This window comes from Calliphora vicina, chromosome 2 (genome assembly GCF_958450345.1).
Source record: "Calliphora vicina chromosome 2, idCalVici1.1, whole genome shotgun sequence".
Lineage (NCBI taxonomy): Eukaryota > Metazoa > Arthropoda > Insecta > Diptera > Calliphoridae > Calliphora > Calliphora vicina.
The window spans coordinates 10,786,807-10,798,903 of record NC_088781.1 but is presented as its reverse complement, the minus strand read 5'-3'; the positions used below and the strand labels follow the sequence as shown (position 1 = coordinate 10,798,903).

Below are 12,097 nucleotides of genomic sequence, written 5' to 3'. Positions count from 1 at the left end.
TGCATTGAACGCTCTTGGATCTCATGTTTGTTGATATCGTCCCAATTTCGACAATATTGTCCAATTTGGTCGAATGGGCCTCATCCCTGAAGATGATGTTTTAATGAAAATTACGGTCAGTTTCCAACTACTCAGGGCCCATTCAGAGAACACACGTAGTTGTCTATGGTCGTTTACCTTTAGCTCCTGGCTCAGTTGAATTTTGAACGGGAGCAGGGCCAAGTCACGACACAAAATTCTACAAGTTGTGGTCTACGAAATGCCGAGTTCGTGTGAGTGGCACGATATAGTCTGCCTCGGATTCTCCTTACAGACAGCGACGGTGTTGGTTCATTGTTTAATGATCCAATGTACTCAGATTTATCCACCACACTGCGAATAGTTGAATGCTATAACTATCCATGGTGATTTGGCAAAACAAACTGAATTTAGTTTATGAACTGAAATTAGTTTATTTTTCACCGTTTGAGTCAAATCTCTTTCCGCCGAGAAATTTCTTCTGGTTTGGAAACAAGAATTAGTCACTTGGGGCTAAATCCGGAAAATAGGGCGGAATAGGCAGCATTACGTAGCCCAATTCATAGATTTTTACCATGGAAAGAAACTGTGCAACCGATTGTGAGCAAGTGCCACATCGAAATTTAGTAATCCATTTTTTTACCATTGAAATTGATGGTGCAGAGTTCCCATATTATTTATCAAGCTTAGCCATTATTTGAGTAATGTTTTTTTTTAGCAAAAAATAATGGTTAATGAGCAGACGAAATTCCCTTTTATACAATTTCTCGTCAAGTCACGAGATAGTCCTCTATCAATAGATGTCAAACACAAACTAAATGACGCAGCTTGTTCCAATTTTGATAGGACTCAACTGACAGATGCCTGTTGACAGAAGCAGTGTTGGCTTTCAGTTAAGTGCCGGGAAATTCAAATAAGTCTCTATTGGAATATTCACAACTTTTTTTGGACCAACCTTAATGTATGGATATTATAGTAATGTTATTCTAAATTGTGCCTGCATAAGTCATGCTTTGTTCCGCAATTGCTTAACTAAATGGTAAATTGTTAAGTAAAGTATTGTTACCTTCCCCAAATACGCACCTGAATTATATTTCGCAGAAGTATGTACGCTGTTATATGTATATCTCTAAATATTTAGATATGTAAATATTAATAAACAATATTATTAACATCTTTAAAATTATATTTCTTCTTCGAAATAATAACAATGGCAGTTTTTTTGCGGCAAATACTCGTACTCGAGAAAATTAACACATTTACAAATTTCAATACCAAGAAGCAGAGAAAGAGAGAGAGAGAAATTAGGACATTGCAAAACACTCTCCCCTCGATTGTATACGAGGGAAGTGTCAACATTAATAGAAATCTTGAAATAGATAACATTTTATTTTCCAACTAAGGAGTGAGATTGGAAAACATTAACACACGTTTTTCCTTAAAACCTTTAACCCAAGTATTATTTGATTTTTTTTTTTGATCAAGTTACCTTTGAAAAGTATGACAGTTATTATGTTATTTCAACAATACCCAACATGGTTAAAAGGTTATTCGGGAATACAAAATTAATATTTTAGTAATATTTGTTTATGCTAATTTCCCAATTTTATTGATAAATTCACTGAAATTTGTTGATGGGGGATAAGCTAGTTCCCATTTCACTGGTTGCTTAGGCCAGATCATCAGAAAACCTTTTCCCAAAAACCTTTAGAAAAACTAAAAGTTGGCCAAACAATCAAAGGTCTCACGTCAAACTGATTCCAATGTTATTAAACCGTACCGGGAGAACTTGTCCGTTGATAGAAAACCTGGTTCAGGTAGAAGGAATGGTCCACATGATGTTTCTAATGTTAATAAATTAAAAGCATTTTCAAAAGTGCTCCCAACACATACAGTAGGAATGCAGTCCGGTTATCTCAATATTCGATAACTTATTTGGTACGAAAAGTTAAAGCCAATGCAGGTTTAAAAACATACAAGGCTCAAAAAGTTCCTGACAGGAACTCTGCTAAAAATTAAGTTGCCTAAAACACAACATGGAAATTGAAGTAAAATTTTATACAAAAAATATACCTGCGGCATAATGGATGACGAAACGTATGTTCTTTAAAATTTTTCGCATCATCCGGGTCAATATTTTTATGTTTCTGGTGCTCGAGGGAATGTTGTAGAAATGTTTAGGACCCAAAAGCAGAAATTTTTCCCAAAAAGTTCTTGGCAAAAGAAGCCAATCATTTGTTACAAAGGGCTTTATAAATACCGAAGTTTACATCAAGGAATGTTTACAAAAGAGGATGCTTCCATTCATAAGACTTCCACTTATTTTTGGCCTGATTTGGCATCCTGTATTTGTACCAAGAGAGACAAATCCTCCAAACTGCCTGGAGCTAAGGCCAGTGGAGAGATATTGGGATCTTGTTAATAGAGTTGAAGAGAACAAAAATGTTGTACAAAAGTGCGGTAGATTTTAAACGGATAAAACCTTAATGGAAGGGTTTTTGGAAAAGGTTCAAAATTCCACCACTAGTGGTGTAAAAAAGTATTTTTTTGTAAATATTTACAATAATTTCAATCAAATAAAAAAATCAAAACTGTAGGTTTAGTAGTTTCTTTTTTAATAACATTTATGTAAGTTAAGATTTTTTCGATCCCACTCCTTAGTTATTGAAAATTATAATGTAAACAACGTTTTTGGTTTTGCTTCAAAAACACCGATTGCTCACCAAAGCATATGGTGAGTGTGTTCCATCGGTTTCAATGTGCGAGAGATGGTTTCAGAAGTGGTGGTTTTGACACTGAAGACATAGATCGCCCAGGCCAATCAAAAAAGTTTGAAGACCAAGAATTGGTGGCATTACTAAAAGAATATTATTGTCAAACTCAACAAGATCTTGCAAAATCATTGGGAGATACTCAATCAGCAAATTCAAAATGTTCGCGATCAGCTGAATTCATCTAAAAGCAGTGAAATTGGGTACCATACGAATTGAAGCCCATAGATCTTGAAAGACGATTTGCATGTGCGAAATGATGTTTGAACGCCATAAAAGAAAACCATTTTTGCACCGAATCATTACTTGCAATGAAAAATGGATCCATTACGTAACCCAAAGCGTAAGAGATCGTATGTGAAGCTCGACCAACCAGTCGAATCGACTCAAAAGCCAAATATCCATGGCGCTAAGGTAATGATCTGTATTTGGTGGGACCTAAAGGATCTTAGCTATTATGAGTTGCTGAAATCTGACCAGACCATCACAAGGAACCTGTACCGAACACAACTGATTCGTTTGAAAAATGGATCCATTACGTAACCCAAAGCGTAAGAGATCGTATGTGAAGCTCGACCAACCAGTCGAATCGACTCAAAAGCCAAATATCCATGGCGCTAAGGTAATGATCTGTATTTGGTGGGACCTAAAGGATCTTAGCTATTATGAGTTGCTGAAATCTGACCAGACCATCACAAGGAACCTGTACCGAACACAACTGATTCGTTTGAAGTGAGCGAAAAACGCCCAGAATATGCGGCAATACAAGTTAATAACTATTTAGAAAGAAGTGGTTGGGAAGTTTTGCTTCTCCCGCCTTATAGTTCAGACTTTGCCCAGTCCGACTACTATTTGTTTCGATCGATGCAGAACGCTCTCTCTGGGATACTCTTCACTTCAGAACAGAGTATCCAAAATTGGCTTGATTCGTTGTTGGCTTCAGAAAATGAGCGCTTTTGGCGCGGTATCCATATGTTGCCACAAGGATAAATTTATATTATACAAATGTTCTAAAATATCCGGCATTTTTAAGTCGTATGTCAAATGTCTTCAATTTAAACTAAAATTTTGTTTAGAGCTAATCAAACTATCTCAAACATAGCTATGTCTATTTGGTTATAACGAACACAGTAATCTCCAAATTTCTTATCGTATTTACAGGAAAACCTCTACATGAATTTGTTTCAAACTTGCTTCATATCTTCATTTAATTCTAATATATTGTGTAACAAAACATATAATATATTAAATGTGAGAATATTTACAGATACAGATTTTTTGTTATTTATTATTGAATCCAAAAGAAGTGGAGATTCGTTACCCCTCATTTATCATTCAATTGTTTCTACTCAGTTTCCAATATTTGTGCGAACCTTCAAATTAGAAATTGAAACGCATTGAACGCACTCATATGAGTCTGTAGAGTGAATCCTTTTTGAAAAGTACACATTACTCAGTGAAATTAAAGTACTAGTTCAGGACAAGATACTGGAGAAATGAGTACAATATCCCACCTGCGGCATGAGGTTGTTGTTCTAAATTTAATCTATATTTAATCTAGTGGTTGTATATGCAGATCAAGTCCATAAAATTTAGTATTATTCCATACAAATTATTGCTGAATATCAGTTATGAGAAGTCAACATAAATATGTATTTTAAACTTGAAAATTGAATTCTAGAAACTTAATACAAATGTACAACAATATTCTTTAGTTATTTTAAGTAATTTAATTTTTCAAACTAAAATCAAGTCCCTTTCGAAACCGATCAAGCCCTCCGATTTGAAATCACTATGTAATCACTTGTGTAAACCGAACATTTTCAATAAATAAATACTAAATATGTACACTATTACATTTTCCTAAATCAAATAAACTAATGCATTAACATTTATTTTATTATTCTTAAGAATTTCACTTTATTTACGTATTCGCAACTACATACGAGTATAACAAACAAACAAAATATAATAAACTTAATTGAGACGATAAGACCTTATGACACTAAATTATCACACTCTACTTAATAATACTAATTAAAAAAGAGAACGAACAAACTCATATTCATTTCACTTATTAACGCTCATTTTCAAGAAGAGGCGACAACAACTTGCTCAGTTACAGTCTCCAAATCAGAGCTTGGCAATACAGTGGTGTTCAAAACTTTGTCATCGGAATCTTGCTTGTTTTCTAGAACACATTTTTGTTCACAATCCTCTTTAGTTTCAAAGTTATTGGAATTGCCAGCACAGCCGCCATAAATGAATTCTACACATTCACGTTTTTCCACATCGAAAGCAAAGCGATAGAAGAGAGCAAAACAACGGCCGGTTTCCTTGGGTTGTATGCAATCTGGAAATTGTCAATGAAAATAATGAAATTATAGGAAAATTAAAATTACATTATTGGATATTTACCTTCATTTGTGGGCAATACTGCCTCAGTTTCTGAATTTTGGTTATTATCCTTTTCTAATTCAGCCACCACGGTTTCTACGGCAGCTGCTTGAATGGCCACCATGAAGCAGCACATGCTTACAAAGACAACAATAAACGATTTCATTTCGATCAGTCACAGGAGTTGAAGTTTCACTTGAGAATGTTTAACTTAAAATGCGTTTATTATTTGAGTCAATGGTTATTAAATACTAAACGAAAAGAAATCAGTCACATTTTGTGTTTTCGTTTTTGTTAATAAACAAAATCAACATCATCATTATTGTTATTATTATTTTGTTTACTTTGTGATAAATTTACTTATCATTTGTATTCTAGAGAAAATTTGCATAATTTCTACATAGAGTGAGTACATGTTGGAGTACCTAGCTAGATACTACATAAAAAATAAAATTCAATTTCAATTTCAAAACAAACTTTACCAATCACGTCTCTGTTTTTTTTTTTTTGTTGGCCCGCATACGGGAAGTAATTACACTGAATTTTAAAATATATGTTCGCATATATGTTTGTATGGAGCTCATTTAGCTCATATTTATTCAAGTGATTTGATGACAGGTGTAAACTAAACACTGGCGTATCAATATTCATTAAGGCTTCTACATAATATTAACATAAATGTTGTTCCCGCTTGATAAAACAAAATATTTCTGATTCATATCTGTTTAATTGTAATTGAAAACTTTTGTCAAATATGTTTACATCTTAATTATTACAACTGTTCTTCATTATTTTTGTTAAAAATTAAATGGATCCTATTCTTATGAATCTTTATATATAGAAGAAGAGTAACGTTATTGAGTGAGTGACTGACTGATTCAACATCGCTCAGCACAAACGCATAAAGCTAGAGACATATAATTTGGGTTGTAGGTTCCCCTCTCCTCCCATAAGAACAGATTTTTGGAAATTCTAATGTTTTGGAGGTAAAAAGGTTTAAATTTACTAAACTTATATATCTTTTAAACTAATAAAGAAACCAAAAAACATTTACAATGCATCTTTTTTATCTACTTAAAAATTAGGAGACAGATGTTTGGAATTATTTTTAAATCCGAAACCTTTAACACTTAATCTACAAATATAAAACACAAAAAATGTTTATACCTACATATGGGCAATTCCATATCATCGTACGTGACATTTGTACGCCTTTAGAGTGGAATCGATTTTGCAAAAATAAGAGTATCTGAAAAATAATTTGGTCTTTATGTTTCATTCAGAGGGTACTATATTTTAAAATAATAAAAAGTTCTTTCGAAATATTGTTGTCCAAAATATTTAGCGAAATAAGGGTATATCGTACGTGACATAAAACGGAACTCATTTTGAGGTACAGTAGAAATATGCGAAAATATTCGAATCGTGAGAGGCGTTATGTTTTCTATTAATTTCTTACACTAAACGAAATATTTTTCCTTTACAATCCGTCATATTTAAATAAAATCAATCTTTGGATGATTTTATAATAAATAAAATTTAATATCGTACGTGACATACCGTACATGACAGATTTTTCTCTTATAAAAAATCTGTAAATATACATATGTATACAAAATCTAAAAAAATTAATAGAAAATATACATTCGGTTTCAATAAACAATTTGACAGTAGCAAAAAAACAATCAGAGTCAAATTCATTTCATACTAAAAGCTTATTGGGAGCCTAGTTTTCGCCGCAATTTTAGCCTAAAACATACCTAAAACATTAAAAAAAATAAATCAGTTTAAACTATTTTTTTATGTCTTTAAAATGTTGTAATATGATCTAAATACTTTCACATAGTAAAATTTTATTATTGTCTTCTATTCAAATCATCTTGAAAAAAAGTTTCAAGGGTTTTTGTGTTTTCAGTCGTGGTAGCGATTCTCGTGGAATTGCCCATATGTATGTCCGTTATATACTATGAAATCATACAACCGATGAGCTCCAAAACGGTTTCATTCGAAAGGCAATTTTGTAAAGATGATTTAAACATCTAAAACACTTCATTCGATTCATTCGTGAAACTGATTTTAGAATTTTCTCATACAATTGTTTCCCAATTTTAAAATTTTGAAAATTTTTATGTCTCGAAATTTTGTATGTAGGCACATCTCCCGATGTATAGATCCATTAAGAAAGGATTTTTGGAAATTCAAATTTTAAGGGGGTAAAAATGGTTAAAATTTGTAAAATAACAAAAAATTAATCAAAATTTTTGCAAAAAAAAACAAGTAAGAAAGCTATATTTGGCTGTGCCGAATCTTATATACCCTTCACCAAATTAAATAAATAATATAATAATTTTTTTTTAATTTTTTTTTCGAAATTGTTTTTTTAATTTTTTGTTGAAAATTTGTTTTCAATTTTTTTTTTTTGAAAAAGAATTTATGACAAAAAAAATTGTAATCTAAAAAAATATATTTCCCAATTTTGATCCATTTAAGTCCAACTTACTATAGCCTTATACAACATCGTTGCAATGGACGTTGAAATATCTATCATTTGTAATCCAGATATACATAAAAAATAGGCCAAAAATCGAGGTTGTCCCGGTTTTCCTTATATCTCAGCCATTTATGGACCGATTTTTGTCGATTTTGTCGATATATTGATGTATGAATCATGTATGTAAGTTATTTGGAGGCTACGGAAAGTTGATTTCAACATACAGACGGACAAACGGACATGGCTATATCTACTTCGCTATCTATAACGATCCAGAATATACAAATATACTTTGTAGGGTCGCAAATGAAAAATGTAGAAATTACAAACGGAATGACAAACCCTTGATACTCATGGTAAAGGGTATAATAAGTGAATAGGTGTGTGGTACTTTTAGCTTTTTGTAAAACGGGCAAAACCCCAGTTTTAGTACTTTTTTGTATCCCATATCCCAGAAATTAAATTTAAATGGAAGTGTAGTCATTCTAAGAAAAACTCAAATGGATTTGGGCACTTTTTTAAAATTTTACAAAAATATATTTTATTTAACTCCAAACCCTCCCCATTAATAAAGTATTTTTACGGTAGCAGCACACGCCGGGTATCCACTAGTAAACATATAAATACAAACAAATAAATACATCAAACAACACATTATATAAATTAGGTACTTTTTGGAAATTCGAAACCGTAAGGGGTAAAAATTTTGTTTATTTCTGGTACTTCTTTCATACCATAAGCTAATTTTCATAAAATTTTTATTCCTATGGTCATACAAAAATCAACAAACATGATGTTATTTGTAACTCGAGTGCGAAGATGTAGATTGGATCAAATCCGGGTAAACAGTTTGGTACCTTAAACATGTTTTATTGAAAACATGAACACAGAGATTTGAGTCGATTAAGACATATGGAACAGTTTAAATTTCAAATTTGACGGGTGTTCAACAGGTACTTTTTCTTCTAATGGTACTTTTGGAATATATTACATTATTTAACCTACATACATAAAAGTTAGCTGATATCCTTTTGTGCAAGGAAAGCATACAGGAGACTAATGTTATTAAGGTACCAAAACGGGAGAACTAATAACTTTATCGTTCTCCAAATGGTACTTTTTGAATTTTCTATAGTAATATAATTTACACAAATTATTCCACAAAAAACGCACTTTTTTCTTACAAATAGTACTTTTTAATTATTTTATATTATCGGACCTAGAAACATGAAATTAAACATATATGGTTCTATGTGAATAAGAATCCAAAATGGGTAGTTTTGGTACTTTTCCTGTTTCAATTGTATGAGATATGGATTGTCCGGTTCAGAAGTGTTGATTTTGACACTGAATACAAAGATCGCACAGGGCAGATAAAAAAATTTGACGACCTAGAATTAGATGCATTACTCCATGAAGATTGTTGTTAAACTCAACAAGAGCTTGCAAAATCATTGAGAGCTACTCAATCAACAATTTCATAACGTTTGCAAGCAGTACGATTTATCCAAAAGCAGGGAAATTGGGTACCATAATAATTAAAGCCGAGAGTCCTTCAAAGAAGATTTTGTATGTCTGACATAATACTTGAACTCTATAAAAGAAAATCATTTTTGCACCGAATCGTTGTTTGCGATGAAAAATGGATCCATTACGATAATCCGAAGCATAAGAGATGTGAAGCCCGGCCAACCAACCTAATCGATACCATAGCCAAATATCCATGGCGCTAAGGTAATTCTCAGTATTTGGTGGGAGCAAAAGGGTCATATCTATTATGAGCTGCTGAAATCTGACCATACCATCACAGGGAACCTGTACCGAACGCAACTGATTCGTTTGAATCTAGCCAGACATGAAAATAATATTCCATGCATGTTGCGACATGTTCCAATACCTGTTAAAAAGTAATTAGAATGAAGTGGTTGGGAAGTTTTACCTCACCCGCTTTAAAGTTCAAACTCTGCCCCTTCCGACCACTATTAGTTTCAATCGAAGCAGAACGCTCACTTTGGAACAGAGGTTGGCCTCAAAAGATCAGCAGTTCTTTTGGCTCAGAATCCATATGTTGCCAAAAAAAAAATGGGATCACTCTCCGACAGAATCCCGCAATGGTGGTTGTTTTGACAGCTTTGATTATTACTCCACTGTATATCACTAAACCTACATTCGGACGAATAGTTTAGTAGGTCGGTAGCTAGCAAGATTTCTTCTTCCACAATCCAGAGTTTTCAGCAAAGCGCTTTGAGTATATTGTTCCTATTTAGCTAATTTCGCGTCATCAATTAAAAGTGAGACGACCCACCATTGACTACGATGACTAAGTTTAGTTTTATGACTTGTGGTTAGAGTGCTTTGAATAGCAACTGGTTACCGTGACCAAACATATGATTCTCCTCGGGTTGATCTTAAATTCTTCAAATGACTTGGAACTCAAAATTTTTTTTAGATTTAAAAACTTAGGCCGTTCTCATCTCGTTAATGAGCTATCCAACTCATACTGAACAAATGCACCAACGATTCAATAGAGTTAGATACCGAATTCTTATTTGCATTTGATTGTTATTTGATCTCTCCATTTGAAACCATTTTCACAATGGATTTTCATTTGAAAAACAAGCCTGGAACTATGTGAAGTTCAGAGAAAAAAATAATTCCGAATTACAGAGAAGTGCAAAAGCTGAGAAATATTAAGTAAGGAAAATACCAAAACAATGACTACAGAAAACAATAATGTTCGGATTTCTTAAATCGAAATTTGTACCCAAAAATATGGAAATGATTTCTATGTTTATGATTTTAATGATTCTTGCTATATAAAATATGACCCCTTTCACACTAGGCAATTTAGTTGCGCAAGTCTCTTGTGGTTGTAGATGCCAGAGGTAATGTCGGGTTAAGGAGAAGAAAATTTTGCATGCTGTTTTGTTGTTGGGCAAGAGACTTGCGCAACTAATTTGCCTAGTGTGAAAGGGTTCTATGGGTTATTCCATCAATATATTCTAAATTTTGAAAAATGATATTACAACGAATTGCAACGGTTAGTTTTTGTGATCTCATTTAAATAATTATCGTCTCGATATTTTTCCCGAATAAAACTGAACATTAATATCATTAGCTAAAATAGCTACGCCACTGAAAGTTATAGATCGTATTCTAAATTCATATTAAACTCACAATAAGGGGAATTACCAGCTAAAATTTAATGCAAATATTCAATGTTGTCACAAACTACGTTCAATCAACTCCAAACGTGTGCGTACGACACAATGAGTACTTCTCGTACACAAACACGATTCAATTAACAAATGAAAAATATGTATGTAGTGTAAACAAATAAAGTTCGATCATGAGTCATTCGCATAGTTCCGATAAAATATTTCGTCAAAATTAATAAATGTAGTTTTATTAACAATTTGTTTTGTTTATTTAAATTTCATGCAGGTAGTTTCCAATCGCTCATTCATTATTTGTTAAAATATGTTAAATATTTATTTATGTTAGCCGGTTTTTTTATGGATTTTTTATGAACCATTTTAAAAACGATTTGATTTTTGTGTCGTAGTTGTAGTAGTTCCGCTTCTTGGTGTAGACGATGATTTTATTTTGACTGTGGTACGTGCTGCCATAGGTTTTGGTGTTGTGGTGCTGGTGGAAGATGCATCTACATTAGCAGTCAATGATTTTAAAGTATCCCCATTCAATTTCTTGTTATTATATTGTGGAGTCTTGGTGGTCGTTGATGTTACTGTAGTTTTTCCTGGCGCAGCTGTTGTTGTGGACTTTTTACAGGCCGCTTCGCAGGTTTGTTTGAAACCAAATTTATTATCATTTCCCTTGCAGCCGCCAAATTTAAATTCTTCGCACGTATCTGTCTGGGCGTTGTAATAAAAACGATTCAAACTCATGCGACAGGGGCCAGGTTCCATGGGCAATAAACATTTAGCATCTAAAAAACAATTTTACGCACTTAATAATATTTGTTTACAAACTGAACACACTGTGTAACTGATTTATATCATTAATTGTGTTTACCTTGTTTTTTGTCACTGTTGTTTACTGCGTCATTTACACTTATCAGCAGTGAAAATATTGTTAATTTTAACAAAAAGTTAAATTTTTCACAAAAAAACATTTTGTTTTTATTATTAATTTGAAATTTTTTGTTGGTTAAATTTGTTTTCCGTTTATGAATTTTTTGTAATTTAGTCGTATGCTCTCTTAATCGCAATGATGAACAACTGCAGATAGTTCGTTCCAGTATCAATGATGTTATCAGAGTGTTCTGTTTGAGACAACCACTCGCCACATGAGACTACGTAGTTTGTGGTACGAATGAGTGAGAATATCTACATATGTATGTATGATGTATATTAAGGAGTGAGATCGAAAAATTCTTAACATACATATATGTTTATAA

The 12,097-nt window shown here is 32.6% G+C and overlaps 1 protein-coding gene across 1 annotated transcript; it reads right to left on the bottom strand.

Annotated features, from left to right (window-relative positions):
* Positions 1–4,680: 4,680 nt before the first annotated feature.
* Positions 4,681–11,866, bottom strand: LOC135949867 (tissue factor pathway inhibitor). Its single transcript, XM_065499315.1, has 4 exons — positions 11,713–11,866; positions 11,222–11,626; positions 5,208–5,360; positions 4,681–5,142 (listed from the first exon to the last, which is right to left on the bottom strand). The coding sequence occupies exons 1-4, from the start codon at positions 11,810–11,812 to the stop codon at positions 4,880–4,882; spliced, it is 921 nt and encodes a 306-aa protein (XP_065355387.1). The 5' UTR covers positions 11,813–11,866; the 3' UTR covers positions 4,681–4,879.
* Positions 11,867–12,097: the final 231 nt, after the last annotated feature.

Coding starts and splice junctions, on each gene's coding strand:
- LOC135949867 (XM_065499315.1), bottom strand. CDS start 11,812: ATGTTTTTTTGTGAAAAATTTAACTTTTTGTTAAAATTAACAATATTT. Junction 5,361..11,221: donor TACGACACAAAAATCAAATC/GTTTTTAAAATG, acceptor AACTCCTGTGAC/TGATCGAAATGAAATCGTTT. Junction 5,143..5,207: donor AGTATTGCCCACAAATGAAG/GTAAATATCCAA, acceptor GACAATTTCCAG/ATTGCATACAACCCAAGGAA.